The sequence below is a fragment of the Cricetulus griseus genome (genome assembly GCF_003668045.3).
Source record: "Cricetulus griseus strain 17A/GY chromosome 1 unlocalized genomic scaffold, alternate assembly CriGri-PICRH-1.0 chr1_1, whole genome shotgun sequence".
Lineage (NCBI taxonomy): Eukaryota > Metazoa > Chordata > Mammalia > Rodentia > Cricetidae > Cricetulus > Cricetulus griseus.
Window position 1 is genome coordinate 191,385,237 of NW_023276807.1, and position 18,100 is coordinate 191,403,336.

At 42.2% G+C, this 18,100-nt stretch overlaps 1 protein-coding gene across 1 annotated transcript in view; it reads right to left on the reverse strand.

The window, feature by feature from the left end:
• Erc2 (ELKS/RAB6-interacting/CAST family member 2) overlaps nt 1–18,100 on the reverse strand; it is a 673,320-nt gene that overhangs the window by 11,173 nt on the left and 644,047 nt on the right. The window contains exon 17 of the mRNA XM_035453246.1: nt 3,160–3,294. Within this exon, the coding sequence (XP_035309137.1) occupies nt 3,160–3,294 (135 nt within the window). The remainder of the gene's footprint in view (nt 1–3,159; nt 3,295–18,100) is intronic.

An 18,100-nucleotide genomic window follows, 5' to 3' on the forward strand; every position in this document is an offset into this window, starting at 1 on the left:
TAGACCTATAATGCTTAGATTCAGTTTCTTTCAAGGAGAAACCAAAAATCACAGTAAAGGGCAAAGGGACGGGAAAGAAATGGAAAAAGAATATAAGTCTGGAAGCGACTGGCAATCATTGTGTTTCCGGAGGAAAAATGAGTTTCTCTGGAAATGTAGCAAAGTGTCTAATTTTTCCTATTTCCCCATTTTTGTGTCTTCTGATCTCTTCATAAACCTCAGGAAACAATGGCAACAGTTTGTAGCCACTTGTCTAGAAGACATGGTGGGTTGAACCCAATGACTACCAGACAGCCAGGGCTGGAAGACTCATATGAGGAGATGATTTTCCTTTAAGTCAGTTCAGCGAATTCTGCACAGTGGACACTGGACAGAATATCACCCAAACTAACTCAGTGTCTAAACTCTCAGGATGCCACATTCTGATACAGGCTTTTCACTTCCTGTTAACAAGTAGCACCACTCCCAGAGCATCACTATACATACCCTACACAAGCATGCATAGGGGAAGCTCCACCCCCAGGGCATCACTATACATCCCCTACACAAGCATGCATAGGGGAAGCTCCACCCCCAGGGCATCACTATACATCCCCTACACAAGCATGCATAGGGGAAGCTCCACCCCCAGGAAATCACTATACCCAGCCTACACAAGCATGCATAGGGTGGTAATCAGTTGGGAAAGACTTTGTAGGCTTTCACAACTGCCATACTCTGACTGAGTCCCATAATGACGCCCCTGTTGACATGTAGGTTATTGATACAGTGTCAGGGAGGGCACTATTTCCTAAATATCATGGCCAGGGTCTAACAGGGAATCTGGCTTAGGAAGTCTAATAATTCCATCTCTGAGGTCAACCAAATATCACACCAGGGGTCCTTGCTTAACATTGTTTGCCCACTGAAAGGGTGAAGTGTGATAGCCTTAGTGACTCCAACTTAAAACGGTAAAAGTCCCCTCTTAGGTAAGGCCATTTTGCTTTCACCATCAACTGCAAGTTCAGAAATCATAACCCTAATTATCTATCTTGTTATGATTAACATGACCAAGAAAAAAAATAAGTAGACACAAAGGGGCCTGCATTGTTGTTCTAGGAATGGACAGCAAGTACCTTGAAGACAGGATTTTGTCTGGCCCACATGTGTGCTCCTCTCCAGGCTCTGTATAGGACTGGTGCATGGCATTTGCTCCAGGGATTAGCTGACAGAGAAAACAACTAGCAACCAAAATCCAACCAGGTAGACTTCCTCTTGGAGCATGGGGTTTTTCCCTGAGGTGGATGCAGCCACTATCTCTGTGCCCAAGAGTTGTTCTGAGCATTCACTGCTTACAGTAGTGACAAAGATGTGTCCAGGGTCCTAAGGACATGTCTCAGCCAGACACTGTTCCAGGAATATTTACTCATTTTTGGAGCCCCAGCACTGTACAATCACTGCTGCCTTGTGGAAATCTTTAGTGATGTGGACACACGAGGGGCCAACCAAGCAGTCAAGACATCCCACTGCCAGTTGATGCCTAAGTGTCAGGAGGCCAGCTTTTGTAAGAAATAACTATTCACAGAGCAGACAGATTTGATCTGGCCACTGTTTCCAGCAGGGCATGTTAGGATGTCCATCTGGTTACAGCAGCAGGTCCCTGTGTAACTCACTTCAATTGCTCCTGGTGCCCTTCTAGGTCTCTCTGTTAACTGTGTCTCTGGGGGAGAGGGATATCCAGGGTGTCCTTCTGGCATACATGGCTCAGAAGGATAGCCAACTTGAGGTCTGCAGGCCTCCCACCAATGAAGCCTCACACTGACCTTTCATGGGAGAATGCCAAGGAACAAAGGGCAGTGTGGCAAAGGGCAGTTGCCAAGGGGGTGGGCAATCTCAGATATGCTGGGATGAGCATGTAGTGGTAGTGGCAAAAATGGAGTACATAAAATCAAACAAAAGCAAGGACATGTAAGGTAATGACATACAATTAATCTTTCCATTTTCCAGGTCATCAGACTCTAGTGCTGTTTCAGAGGGACACAGTCCATGAACGGGGGCCTTCCTGTACATGGCTTTGGAAATCCAAAAGTCCTAACTTTGTGCAGTGCTGGGGTTTCTGAGGGTAAATTCTTCAGGGTACAAAGGTTGGGATCTCAATTGTGTGTGCTCTATATAACTGGCTCCCCCTGGAGTTTTATTCCTGACAAAACATTCTAAAGGCTTAGACCTTAACTAAATTCCCTGGGATGCCAGTGATGTGAAGCAAGAGAGGAGAGGCATCTGAAAAGTTTCAGGAGTATAGCAAGGGCAACCTTCCCAGCAAACACTGATACCCTCTTACACACAGTTAATACCACAGTGCTTCTTGCCAGTATCTGAGATGTTCTGGCTTACACAGATGGTTCTGTGCCTTTTGCTAATGCCCCATATCTATTGGAATTTTTTATACAAACTATATTTTGTTCATACATAATAAAAGTACAGTAAAGGAAAAAACTACTAATATTGACTATATTATTATTTTGCATAACTGTTCATTTGCACATGAGTTTAAATACTAGACACTAAAATTTTTGCATGTAGTGAATGAGTGTGAGCACAGTTGAAAACTGCAGGCATTTCTTTTTTGGTTCTGTCATTTCATCTTTTCTCTTGGTTTCCTTAGTTAAGGGAGAAGATAGGTTCCAAAGCAAATAAACCAGTCTCCTTGGCTTCACTGACTAAAAGGCCAGCAAAATGGCTTTGTCCTTTTGGTGTTTTACCTAACCATTCACTTGCATCTCTGAGGGATTTTCTAGGAGAGGGCTCGGCAAACTCAAGGTTTCTCTGGTTGCCAAGCTCTTAGGAAGAGAGTGCTTTCTTTCAAAACTTGGAAAGAGACATTCCAAAGTAACTAGCCATTAGATAGGAGCCAGCAATAGGCTGCATATCTATGAAAGAAGAAAGGAGGGAGGAAAGAAAATGCATAACATAAACAAGAAAAGACAAAACCTTAAAGAGGAAGGAGAAAGGAAAACATTTAGATTCCTTGAGTGATGGAAATAAATACCAAAGCTATTAGTTTCAGTTCAAAGAACGTATCACTTTATGCTGTTTATTATTTCTTGAGGGTTATTTATTTTATCTTAAAATATCCAAAGCGTAAGAGGGGTCCTAGAGGTAAGCAGTCATGAAACTGACCTGGTCCGGAGAGGGCCTGTGGTTGGAATGCTGTGACCTCCCAGGAGATCGGTGGTGGTGGTGATGGTGGTGGTGGTGGTAATGGTGATGGTCCTCGTCATAGTTGTCTGCCATCAGCTTCATTCTGTTCTGGGTCTGTGCAGAAGGGAAACCAGGAGAGATCCCATCAGGAGCTAGACAATAAGGTCCACAGACACAGGGTACACTGACAGCACCTACAAGGAGGACTCCCTTTACTTCCTTCCAGAAGTTCTCATTTCTAGGCACACTGAAACCTAACCAAGAAGCTTTAGTGAAGGAAGCTTTAGTCACACTCTTGAACTACTACCTATGTGACATCATATACTTGTCAATGCTCTTTTTAAGAGGGGATGGATGCATCCTAAGGTACAATCAGAGATTCAGACTGAGCTAGCCACCACAAGGTGCTCACAGTCACATCCTACATTCTGGAGAAGGTCAAAAGGAAGCCCTGGAAGGAATGCTGGGAGAGGGCTGTGTAGAGACATAGAATGACAAACAATGCTCTCAAAGGACAAGCAAAGGAAGTCTGCTCCAAATCTGCCAAGTGCAGGGACACTGATGGAGATGGCTCACTGCTGTGATGATGACGCTATCTCGGGCAAGGTTGTATCTACAAACATTTAGCTGCACTGTTCTTTGAGGGAACTGGTGCAAAGTCAGTGGAAAACAAGCTGACTGCTCTAGTCATGTAGTGTTTGTCATAAAGGAGACTGGGAGTCATAGTTAAATCTAGAGCCACAGGGTTGTATTCCTTTATGATGCAGGGCAAGAAGCAGACCAGGGATGAACTGACTTAAGGAGGCCACAATAGCACAAACAATGCCTGAATCCCATTGAAAAGGGCAGGAGAAATTAGCTAGGCTGGAAAGTCAGGGAGTCTGGATTTAAGGATAGCACTGCCCGATTCAAGTGTTGCTCCAATTTAACTTGAAGGTTGTGTTGTCCTAAGGTGATTAACTGTTACTAAGCCTGGATTTCCTTACCTCTAAAAATGGGAGGGATCCTTCCTGGAATTTTTGTGAGGAGCGAGTGTCAGTCAAATGTCTTTACTACCATCATTGCTACCATTCTTTGCTGTAGAACTTTCTCCTTTGTGTATTCTGTGTCCTTGGCCTGCAATTCCCTTCCTTGGATTTTCCTTCATCCTAATTTCCAAGTCTCACTAATTCACAGCACTTTCTGCCACAGCCTACTCTTTTGTCTGCCTTTTTCTTTTCCTCCCTTCCTTTCCTCCTTTCTTCCTTTCTCCCTCCCCCTCTCTCTTCTTCTTTCTTTTCTTTTCTTTCTCTATTGCAGTGCTGACAATTGAACCCAGGGCACTGTACATACTAAGCATATTTTCTGCCATGCAGCTACACTCTCAGCCTCTTTTAAGAGTTTTCTTTGTGCCTACCATTGGAGCTTGGATTACAGAAGCAGACATCAGGTTGATACTGTTACTCGGAGTGGCTGGAAGGATGAGGGATGTGGCCATGCTAGACAGGGACTGAATGTCTTTCTTCACTAGGAAAGGTCACCAAGAGTTGAGGACATAATGTGGGTTGCCATAGCAGTCCAAGATGACAGTGAACCATCAGTACTCTCAGAGAGCCAGGAGATGGGGGCCAACAGGGCTTCCAACCAGTCTGAATTTGACTGTGTAATATAATAAATATTTAATATTAAAGAGCATTATGGACCAAAGAGAGTGCATGCTCTCAGTATTTTTCATGTACAACTCTGCTTTCCAAACTTTGCTTGGAGGAATTATTACTATTATCATTTGGCTGCCAGTAAAGGAAGACATGGGCTTTAGCCCCAAGAGCCATTTCTTGACAAAGGGCATGGGCATTTCTGGGTCTTCCAGATTTCAATCTCCAGGACCCTGTCCTTGTCTGGCTTCTAGTAGAGAAGGCAAACAGCTGAACAGGTAGAAACAGTTTTCCTTAAGTACCCAGCCAGGGTGTGTTAAGCTTTGAAAATACCTCATGTCCCAGCTTTACCTGCCAAAGGATGCCTCCTGATTTATTCATTCCATCTTTTAAAATGTGTACACTATTTGAAAGGTCCCAAAGTGAGCATAAAAATGCATGTGTATGATGAAAAAATATAAAAAGACCAACTTAAAAATTAAATTTAAAAAATCCCAGGCAACCTTTGGCAGCTGATAGCATTTCCATTCTTCATTTGTCCACTTAATGTGTCAGAAGACCCAATGGACAAAGTAGGCCTCTGAGAAAGAGCACGGCAGTAAAGCCCTTGCGGACAAAATCCTCTTTAGTACTCTTGCCATTAGAATGAGATGCTGAAGTCCAGCATTCACACCTAAAATCCCAGTATTGCCATGGGGGACTGTACTTTTGAACTCATTGACTAATAAATCTGGAACAGTTTCTTCCAAATAGAATTCTATGGGCCTGAAGGGAGCTATGAGATCTATGATGGTGGAGAAGGAAGGGGCAAGCCTAAGAATGAGCGATCGAGGCTAAATGAACAAATAATAACACTGCTATTGTAAACATCATAATGCCCCATCCTTCAGGAGGGCCCCTGTGACTTTATGAGGTCATTCTCTTACCAGTGACAACCCTAAAGCTCCCTACCTTTGAACCGTGTCCCATAAAAGAATGTGCAAGCTAAACAAGATGCTATATGCAGCCCTAAATGTGTCTGCTGAAATGAGGTGTTGGAGAGTAGGCATGTCATGGGATGAAGACTGTAAATGAATGATGTCATCTCTCCAATTTGGTGCTGAAATATAAATAAACCACATTGTTCATATGAATAGCAGATCTGGGGGAAATGTACACAGAGCAATTGTGAGCGGAAGGGGCTTCTTTTGATTAGTCTGCGAGGAGAGAAGAGTGTGAAACAGAGGTGAAAAAATTAAGCTTGGTCTGAGATTTCAGACTATTTTTATTTATCTTGCTTGTAACATATCTCTTAAACTGTGACCGATTTCTTACAGCCTGGGTGATCATGTTATGTCCCATAAAACAACTGAGCAATCTGGCTCCTTTAATGTAAACTGAAAATGGACCTCTTTTTGTATCCCGCCCCCATAATCTGCACTACTCATCCTCATCCCTGCCCTGTTATATTGTTTTTCTACCACACAAAGAAAAGCCCAGGAGGATAAGAAATGGTAGGATAATACTCCTTAATGGTCAACAAAAGAAAAACTGCAGAAAGTTTTTAACAAGGATTCGAACAAGGATGGCAGCTGTTCAAAATCCATACAAGTTCAGCAGGTGGCCCAAGTAGGATGGTTCATGTCCCTATAACCAAAAGATACATGAAAGACCCACCACAAAGTAGCAAGTCTTTGGGGCAGACCTAACTGAAAATTCAGAAAAACTCATGGGAAGTTAGAGATAGACAACCATTCTGTAGCACAGCATATAGAAACACAGGGACTGATTTAGTGATTCAGTGGAGTCCCAACCTGTTACCCTGAATCTCCCATCTCTGGCCACTTGTGTTAGACTCTTTTTGCTATATGCAACATCATGATTGCTGAGATAAATCTGGAGCTACTAGCCAAGTCAATTTGTTCTTTAAGGAATATTCTATGTCTCAGTAAACTGGACCTAGTGCCTACCTGCACTATCACCTCATTATGAATAAGGCATACCTAGGTGTTATGAAATGCATTTTCTTACTGTTCACTAGCCTTGGGAAGACCAGGGGACTTTGGAAGGCTTTCACCAGTACCAAAAGTCAACCTGGAAAACTAAGACTTTATCCATTAACTAAAATCCTTGATGAACACCGTGTGTGCAAAGGTGCTAGATACTATATAGCCCCTCTAGCATTTCTGAAGGCTTTATTCATGGAGCTTTCAAAATAAGATGAAAGTCCTTGATTGACTAGTAGATGCCATAGCCCAATGACAATCTGTAGCTATAAAAGTGTAATACTGAAACTTTACACATATCTTAGCCAGGTGGCAATAAGGAATCAAGCTTTGATCAGTCATCTGGATGATATTAGCATTGAAACCTACATAAGTGTGGTTTAAAAATGAAGGAAAGATGCATACAATAAGATTTGTTACTGTGAGAAATGAAGACAACACTGCACTGTGGTAATTACAGTGTTCTTCTATCAGGCTTTCTTTTCTCCCTGTTTCCCAGCAGGGTAATCTAAAACATTCCAGAATTTTTCTATATCTCTCTCTACCTGATCTGAAAACAATGGGAAGTTCCTGACTGCAAGTAAAAGATGAGAAACCAGTTGGCAACTGCAAAATAAGAAGGGCAGATGGGGGCCCTGCTGAATGCCCTGGAAGCTTAGATGACAGTGAATCTTAATTGAGTAGGATCTGGTTTTCAATGATGAGGTCACAGTGGACAATAAAATAAGTAGGAGCTGGAGAAGCTATAGGAATCAATAGACAGACTCTGTATAAGAGTAGGAATCAGTGAGGTCAAGTGTCTACTATGGACAACTGCTCAAAAAGTCATTTAGTAATGACCAATGACAGGAATAATTATGTGCCAGTTAAATGTGTGGCTAGAATGTACCTATCAAAACCTTACATTTGGGGGCTGGGGAGATAATTTAGTTGGGATAGTAACTTTCCATAGACGCACAAGGACCCAAGTTTGATCCCCACCCTACATGTAAAATTCTAGGTGTGGTGGTATATACTTGTAATCCTAGCACTGGGAAGCAGAGACAAGAAGCTGTGTAGGGATTGGTGGCCTATGAGCCAGGCCTAATTGGTGATCGAAGATCCCATTGAGAGACCCTGTCTTAAATCCAAGTTGATCTCTGGTCCCTAAATTCTCATGCACACAAGAAAAGGCATACCTACACCTCCATACCTCTACACACACACACACACACACACACACACACACACACACACAGAGAGAGAGAGAGAGAGAGAGAGAGAGAGAGGACATAATTATTCTAAGTTTACTTGGCAATGAAAGAAAGCCCCTATGTCTATAATTGTTCATCTAGTGAATGGAGGAACAGAAAAAAACAACAAACAAACAAAAAAACAGGCTTGTGGTTCTAGGGTCTGACAGTAGTAACATGAAGAGTTACCACTGTCCTAGGCAAGCTACAGAGACCAAAGCAAAGGTAAACAAGACATATGGAATTAGGGCTGACTATAGCACAGTGTGGGAAGAGAAATGGGAGTAAAGAGGGTGGTTGAAATGGATAGTCAGAGGCAGGAGAGATTCCCCCACAGCTAAAGGCAGAGGCATCAAGCTAGGCTCCTTTGCAGCTACGAGAGTTGAAAGCTGACTTAGATATGAGTTTAAGGAGACAGGAATAGACAGGTTCTACAGCCAACTGGTCTACTCATGACCATGAGCAAAAATGCAACTCAAGACTGTACTATGTGGATGTTACTTTCTTTGTTCTTCTAATATTCGTGGAAGAAGCAGAAAAACTATTTGAACTAATCACTCACCTTCATATCTCAGAAGAACCTATCAGTTTGGAGCATACAGAGAGGAACTTAGGATAGAACCACAGCCATATGTTGAACTGTGACATCTCTGGGGAAATGGGCCAGGGTCCTGGCATGGGTTTACAAATGTGGGATGGCCTTTGCTCCCTCCTGCCCTCACTTCCCCATTCTGCTATCAAATTTTTTTTGTTATTTCATGAAATGCAACAAATTCTTGCCAGAATTGTTTTCAGAAATCTCAGCTAAAGTCCCCCCTGGATCATCTCCAAGTGGATACCTTCCTTCTGTATAGGATTAATATACTCTGAGACCACTGATCTCCCTTTTACAGACACTGCAGGCTTCTCACTGTCTTGAATGACAGCTGTCAAATTTGGAGAAGTAGCACCTGCCCAGCACTCAGTTTGCTTCTGTCAGATATTCACTGTAAGTCCCAGAGTGAATCGGTTCCACGGGGTTCAGTTGCAGCCTCTTGGGAATGGGTAAGCATGGGAATGGGGTATTCAGCACAGAGCAAGCACCACAGGCAGATGATGACACTGCTCCTGGGTCCTTCTGAGAGCAGAACTTGCAGCTTTGCAATTTCTCTCTGTTTCTATTTTCTCTGTCTCTCCTGCTAACATCAGAAGAGGAAGATTATTCTCTCAAGCAGCTTCCTGCTGCCATTTTAGGAAGCTGGGGGCATTCTCTGGAGGGTCCTGAATGACATTAGAGCCAGCATCTTCTCTGTCCTCCTCCAGGCAGCACAGCTTACTGAGGGTGGGGTGGTTATTGACAGGGAGAGACCCCCCTACAGTCTGTCCATAGTAGGGAGCATGAGTTCCCTAACAGAGTTAGGAAGAACGTGGGTATTTTAAGAGTGAGACACTTGCTAGTGTTGATAGATACCACTCTGCTTACCTGGCCCTTACTGTGTTAGGAAAGGTGCTCTGCTATATCTACAGTCACCTGGCACAGCAGCCCTGTGACACAGGCTGGGGTGGAGGGATACTTTAATAAGGACAGAAGCCGTGACAATGAAAAGCAGGCTAAATGTACATTACTGACTATTAATCCATAGAGGTGATTATTATCTTGGCTTACCTGAGGAGGAAATTGAGGCAGAGAGACTCAAGCCCAAATAACTGGCACTGCAGCATTCTTGTGGGACAACCTGTATTCTATGACTTAAATCTCTGTGGATTGGCTCCCTCATAAAAAGAAAAAAAAAATCAAGATTTGTCTGGAAATGAGCCGGGACTCTGGATAGACTCCAGTCAGGGCATAAAAGAAAAGCAGCTCACATGAGTTTAAAGTTCCTGGTGGGAAGGATGAAATCCACAAAGTCTCGACTGAGGTTCAAAGGAGTGTCGTGTTGCTGACTAACCCTACTGTAAACTCGCAAGTCCTCCACGTTCAAAGGAGTGTGTGCTCTTCACTAACTCCAGTATAAACCATCCTCTACAATCCAGACTGCCCCTCACTGTTTCAACCAGCACTAGGGGTTTGGATCTGGCTAACAGCTAGCAACTGCAGACTACCAAGGAATTTCTAACATCCTGAGCACCAGTGCCTGCCGTGGAGTGTTGGGGGAGGGGGGTCCTAGAAGTTTCCACCATCAAGCTACTAGGTTAAGCGCAGGTCTGTTTAATTAAGTAGTGGGCAGCACATGCTATACTTAGCTTTTAAACACTTGTAAAGTCCTCTTCATTCATTTATCTTACTTGTCACTGACAAGCTCCTCAAGGACTGTAACAGTATGCAGAGCATGAAGAGCCTGGGTAAACAACACATATTTTATGTGGAATCTAAACTGTTTCAACCCAGAGAGTCAATAGAGGGTCTCAGAAAAAGCCGGGGCTCCTCTCCTGAACTGTGGAAGGGCTCTGTGCAGGGGCAGTTTGGAGCTTCTCCACGAAGCAGACTTTGAGATCAAATCCCAACATTTTTAAAAACTGAAGATAAAAAAGAGAGAAAAATAATTGGAAAGAAAGGAGGACAGGAGGAAGGAGGGAATGAAAAACAGAAGCACAAGTGAGGGAAGACAGGAAGATAAAAGAGGGAGAGGAGGAGGCAGAAAGAGGGTACAAGAGGCACCCAGGGAAGAAAAATGAAAGGAAGAGAGTGAGGGATGGGAGAGGAGAAAAGTGGTGAATAAAAGGATAGGAGAAGAAAATGATAATGGTATTTTTAAGTTTGATGACTTAGATTACATTTGTGCAGGTGAGGATGGTTGAGATCGTCATTTGGTGCATAATTCAACTAATATTTGTCCTCACTGGCTGAGAGCTGCCCCTATCAGGTCTTCTCTAGCCAGTGACAAAAGCAAAAGGAAGCCCTTAGGGCCTGGCACAACTGAAGAGGCCAGGCCAGCAGGCCCTCATGATAGGAGCCCATGAGGTTGAGAAACCAGCAGCAGCTTAGGAACAGACCACAGTATTAGATAAATGAGGGAGATGTAGAGAAAGGAACAGGCATGCACAGAGGCGTCCCAGAAGATGGGGGAGTCACAGGAGTACAGGGCCCTCTATTAGTTACATGTTTACTTTCAGATGCACTACAATAAATTATAGCATGTACCTCAGGAAGAGCATCTAAAGACAGCACATCGTTGGAGTCAGAAGACACACAGAACTGGGTCCTCAAAATGACCCTTGAGAAACTATTATCAGAATGAAAGAAGAGCACATGGTCAGTCCTGGCTGCAGACAGTAGGGACTGGATGTACAGAGTAGCTCAGGGAAGATTGACATATCCAGAAGACCTGCTCTGTGGCAGAGGGACATTGTTCCACAGAGGCTCTGACATTTAATCAGAACAGGGGGTCAATGCCCTCTGGACCTGCTCTCAGTTTGTAAAGTGTTTGGCAGAAAGGGGAAAACCTAAGACATCCTCTACACATCAACCCTTCAAAACAAAGTAATGATAACACAAGGGAGAGAAGGACCTTGTGAGCAGGGCTGTGCCACATGTTGTAGGGCTGCTGGCCATGCTGAGCATAGCCTGAGCCAGGCAGAAAGGCTGATAAAATAGGAGGTAAAGTCTGGCGGGGCCAAGGGAAGCTGGCAGCCAGGACAGAGACAGACTCAGAACGAGAGATGGCTAATGCCTTGGACAGGGAACAAATCACTCTCCCCAGCCAGTCTCCAACTTGGGTAGGACAAGTGGAAGAAATGTAAACATACTCATTCATTTTCCAATTGGTCAGAAAACAAATGGGAAGAGAAAATTCACAGCAAGTGTCCCAAACACCACATCTCTGAAACCTTCCCTGAGGCATTTATCTTCCCCTCCTGGCTAGCTGGCTCTGCATCCCTTCTTTCTGTTTGAACTATGATATCCTTGCTGGCTTTATATGGCATACTCTGAACCCACCCTGACCAGGACTGCTTTAGTCCTAGGTGGAGGGAGACTCTGAGTCACATATTCCACTCAGAACAGGTTTTCACTGGCCCCTTCAGAAGCTCAAACAAGACTGCTCATCACTTGCAGGTCTCACAGGCTCCTCCTAGCTGACATCTCTCTAGTGCACAAACATAGAATCTCATCTATAGCAACCACACCTCCTCCTATATTTCTTATTTCTTACCACCCTGAATCAGAGGCAAGGTCCAAGCCTCTGATTAATGTGACAGAGACTCAATTTCCAAAAGTGATGACATGATGTACTCCCATCATCTTCATTTTTCATCAACATATCAGATTATATTCATCAAATGGGCACATTAAAAATAATTTCTCTAAATTATCTTTTCAAAACAGAACCCATAAATCCTTCCTATAGCCCTGAAATTGAAATAGCACAAGCACAAAGCTTGACCTACACAAAAAGATATTCAAGTACAAACATGATATACGTACGATCATGGGCTTAGGGAACATGGGCTGGAGAATGGGAGAGATCTTCTTGAAGAGTCTAGAGAATTTTAGGTTCTCAAATCCTTTCCCTGTCACTGAGGACTTTCCAGAATAAAGGTTCATGAAATGTTAGTGGTATACTCAAAGTTCACCATGGTACAGAGGAGGGGAGGGGACTTTTGGATGGTGAAGGAAAAGCCATCACAGTCAGGATCAGAACCGAGCCAAAGGCTCTTCTCTGTTCGTCCTGCACAGTTTATCTGCCTTCCTCCTCTCTGCAAGTGAGGACAAGTCCACTCTGCTTAAAGCCTGGAATACTGCAGTCCTGCTTTAAGACACAGCTGTGTTCTGAATACTCTAGCATGAACTCCAATTCAATCCCCACAGTCTGGGCAATATTAAACATTCAATCACTTTCATTTGGATAGTTACAGACGTGTTAAAGAATTTTCTAGTTTCTTTGAAATAGGACCCTTAGTTCTCTAACTGCATTATTGATTTAGTTTTCTAACTGTCTTCTTTTTTAACACCCATAAGTTTTTATATTACACAAGTCGCATATGCTAATAACAAAGCTAAGCAGGATTCTAGCTGATTACAAAACGAAATCCCAACAGATTGAGGTTTCTTGGTTAATATTTCTAAAAATGCTTGCATAATGCAAGCAAACACACACACTTACATACCCTGTAAAATAAAGTATCAGAAAAAAAGCAAAAGTATTTGGGCAATTTCTCACTTGCTATATAGCTGGAGGATCAGAGTTCAGATTCCCACAGCCATGTACACATTGGGCATAGCCCTGTGTGCACCTGTAACACCAGCATGGGGAGATAGAAAGAGGATGATCCTGGGGGGCTTGCTGACAAGCCAGCCTAACTGAATCAGAGAGCCTCAGGTTCAGTGTGAGGATAGAGCAGGATACCTGACATCTTCTGGTTTTGGCATGTATGCAGACTGGCATAAACATGTGTACACACATGCATATACCACACACATTATAAATACATCAAACAACTAATTAAAACAAATGTCCACTTTGTTTTGCTGATCTTACCTTGACGCATTAGGACGGGGATTCAGGGAAGCCAGAGATCTTCATTTTATCCAAGGAGATAACTCCAAAACCCTAGAGTATTGGCTGCTATAGAGTAGACATACAGTATATACTGACAGAATGAATCACTTGTGGACATTTGGATGATTTTCAGCTTTTCTTTTGCCAGTAATGCTTCAAAGAATACTTTGGCAAAGGAACAGCTTGCCTACTGACATGAGTTTGTTCTCAATAAGGATGGATGCTTCAACATACCACAGCTGTTTCCATAATACACTAGGAAAAGAGAGATTCAAGTGATATCCCTAGAATAGAATATAAACATTTTAACTTTGGAAAGATATCACCAAATTCAACACCCAGTCTGTACCTCTTTCCCTGAACTGTGCTTACATGAACTTTCTTCAAACCCTTTAATCTTCAAATATCTTGTCCCACAGGTATATTTCCCTAATTATAATTTAAGCTGAGACTTTTCTGATTCACTTAGAGGCCATTATTATTTTATTGGCTAGAAGACTCCTTTTCATCCTCTTTTTCCATCTTTGAGTCATTTGGAGGAGACTTTCTTACTTTGTAATGAGAACTATATATGTAAAAGACATTAGTGTGGACTGACTTTATAAAGAGCAGAGAAGAAGTAAGGTAGGGAAGGGCATGTAGGCTAGGCATCTGGGGGGCATGCAAGAGATGTAACATTTGAAGATGAAGAGTCCTAATCACTGGAACACATCACAGTCTGATAGATTGACTTGCAAAGGACAGAATCAAGAAAGCATCACTAGTTGGTGAGTTAGGATGTAGTCAGTCCCCTTTCTACGCTATACCTAGGATGGATGGTAGTTATCAGTCAATATAGTACTTCTCTGAAAAAGACATTTAGGTTCTGACAAAGTCTAGTTCACCAATGGGAGTGTCTTGTCCACGTAAATGCCACCCACTACATCTGCATAGGGGAAAAGAGTATACTATAAACTTTTCTCAAAAAAAAAAACTTTTCTCTAGACAGGATTTCTATTTGTAGTGGCCTAGTGGATGGTGACCTAGTCCTTATACATTGCCACTAGAGATAGGAAACTGAGCACCTCAGGGGACAACGATTGAATGACTTAAACATGATGTCTCCTATAAAACTCGGAGTTTTGTAGCTTCATTTTCAGGCAGTTGTTCCACTTCTGTCTTTTTTCAGTCTAGGGGGAGAACTTGGATCTTCAGATATGTGAACACAGTTATTTTATGTATCTCTGCTCTAGCTCATTATTCACAACCCTGCTCACTAGCCATGCCTCCACACACACAAGGTCACTATTAGGTCAGAGGAACTCATGGAATAATTTCCAGAATACAATCTGAACCTAAGTCCTTACACATGTCCTCACGGGAACAAAACACTACTTAAAGACAGTTAATATACTAGTAAGGTACATGGATTATTTTTTTAAAGCGTCAGTTGTGCAATGCTAAATATTCACAATGTAACTCACTAAACTTTTATCTTGACTGGCAGTTTCCTTGCCAGTCCTTTGCCAGTCATACACACACACACACACACACACACACACACACACACACACACACACACACAAACACACACTTTAATACTTTATATAAACTATATTTTTAACTGAATATTTTGTTTATCCTTATCCAAACTAGATTTGGGTCTATATCTCCATCCTGCTGATGCATTTCTCAATTGTGATTATATCTGCTATTGTTTCACTAACCTCTACAATTTTGAGGCACCCCACTTTCAAAAGCAATGCTTTCAAAGGGTGGATATAATTAATTCCATGTGCACACTGGGAAGTCAGTGCCAGCCCTTCTAACATCTCTCTGTAGAGGTGACAAGTATTCCCTTAGCTAATCTGACAAGGGAAACTTCTCAATTAGCTATGAACCCATCACTCAGTCTTTCTTTCTTGAAGTAGTTAAGAGAAAAGAAAGCATAGATGGATTTGCCTAGATGAAATCCTGGTGCCCCGTGTCTATGCCAGTCCTTTGACCTGATTTCTATTGAACTTATCAGAAAAACAAAATAACTTTACCCTTATTAATCTTAGAGACAATGGAATCTAAGTGACTGCTGATTTTATTCCAAGTTTCATAAATTAGCAATTTAATAACTTATTTTAGAACTTGGACATGGTTCAATATTTGACCTACATTGCTTTATATAATTGACATTTGTCTTTTAGATACTAAGAGGTGAATTTCAAGGAACAGGTAAATTTAGAAAAAAAATCCTAAGGAAAGGGAAAATCCATGTCCATATTTAGTTTTGTGATGCTTTTATCCACTGATGGCAGGATTGTAAACTGGTACAAATGCTCCCAAGGGAAACATTGGACAGTTAATCAATACTCAAGCTATGGACACTTTAAGGGACTCCCACAGTCTTCTTGTGGAAAAAAAAAAGGTGGACAAGTACTCAGTGGTGGTGATAAAAGGGATGTCACTGAGATGGTAATCACAATGTCAATCAAAGAGTTATAAAATGTTTATTGATCGGAATTCATTTTAACAAACTATTGCATATTCACTATTCCTATAATGGAATACTTATAAACCCTCCAATATATTTATATTTATTGAAAGGAAAATATAGCATAACATAGAGTTGAACAAAAAAATCAAATCAGATAATAAAATACCCTGTTCATAGCAAATAATATATAAATGTCTATACATAAATGTGTATGTGGGTTTTTCAGCCACATAAGGAAAGGACCTATAAATACACATACTGATGATCATTGCTAGATACTTAGACTTCAAGGTAATGTTTTCTCCTTTATTCTCTTTTATAAGATATGAATATTTAATGCATGTCATGGAATCGTATGAAGTCTCAATGATTTCTCTATATCATACACAAAAAAGATGTGGATGAAATTGTTTCTCAGATTATGGAATGCTATGGAAATTATTTTAGTTCTGAGGAAGGAACAGAAGTTTGGCTTTCAGGGAAAGATGGACAAGCTTAACTTTTGGGGACCCAGGCTCCTACCTTCTTGTTTTAGTGAACTGAGACAATCCAGAATTAAAGGGAGGCCCCTGACTAATTAGCTGTAGCCCTTCCCCCTTTCCACCCCAGTTTTTTGCCCCTTCAAACTCTCATGTCTCTTAGCCAGAAACATCAGCAATGTTTCTCTAGTTTAGTAAAATACAGTGACTTCCTTCTTCAGGCAGTCTCAGAAATCTGGCCCCTTTCAAATGCTATGGAATTCATACTTCATAACTGTAAGGAGAGGCATGGCTGGAGATGTGCACACACAGCTGGATAGAAAGGGAAATGTTCCCATGTCCCTGTCAGGCTCTGGACCAGGGCTCCAGTGCCAAATTCAAATCCTCCTCCAAGAGCTCAGGGGACCCCAGCTGGATCAAGTCACTGTCCATCTGAATTTAGCATTGTGGGCCAGAGATTGGGAGTCTCTCTTTGTTGAGTCTTTGCAAGTTGAAAGTACAGCTCCAAGCTCAGGAAGTGTCCTGAGAACAGTACTATAAGTAATGTATAGGGTAAAGCCATGCAAGAAATATTGTCTCATTCCCACACAGTCAACTTGGTAATTATATAGGAGCTTGGGCATTAAGGACCCAGACATAAAGGGCTGGGTTAAAAGTGTAATTAAAGCTCAGCACATGTGCCTGGGGACATTATACTATACAACAACAACAAAGAAAGAACACAGAAAAATCAAGTGGTGCATTGGGGTCCCCTCTTTACTATTTTTGGGAAAAAAAGTCACATTAAAGAATAATGTGCTATAATGACTATTCAGGAGCAGACAGGAGTCGGAAAATGTTAATAAACTATGTCTTCAGTTCTCTAACATTTTAAGGTTAATGGACCAAGGTTCTCTCTAACTCTGAACCTTTATGGGATATATTATTTGACATTTGTGCTACAGAGAAAAATCCTTCAGATACCCACATCTTATGAACATAGAACTAAAGGAAGCTATTTTTCCCCCCTTGGGGTGACTGGGTGGAGATGCCTTAACGAAAGAGCCAAACCATACCCAACTGACTTCTATAAAGTTTACACATGATGAGAACATGGGTGGTGCCTAAGATTCAACAAGCTCTCAAGAGCTGAAATGACTCTCATATCTCATCTCAGGAGACATTTTTATCATTAATTGAAAATTCTGGTTCCCCCCATGGAGGGCCTTACCCTCCCTGAGGAGCAGAGGGGGAATGAGGTAGGGAGGCTAGTGAGGGCTGGGGGGAGGGGAGGGAGAGGGCAAGGGGATTGACATGTGAAGCAGCCTTGTTTCTAATTTGAACTAATAAAAAAAATAATCTCTTGGGGAAAAAAAAGAAAATTCTGGTTCCAAGCTTGCTTTGTGCTGACAGTTTTCACATCACACTCTTGCTAGAGAGAGCACAATGATTCCCTATTGTCTTGTGCATCAGCTAGAAATGGCTCAGTTTGCAGGGCAGGGCCACCCTCTCACTCAACTGTCTCCTTCCAGCTTCTTCCATAGGAACTCTCCCAAAGATGGCCTGTCTCTAATTGCAAGCATATACGTATCAGTGCTACCTTCAGGCTTCTCTGGTCTGGTCTGGACTAGCCCCTCTTTACCAAACCAGACTCTTCAACTTCATCA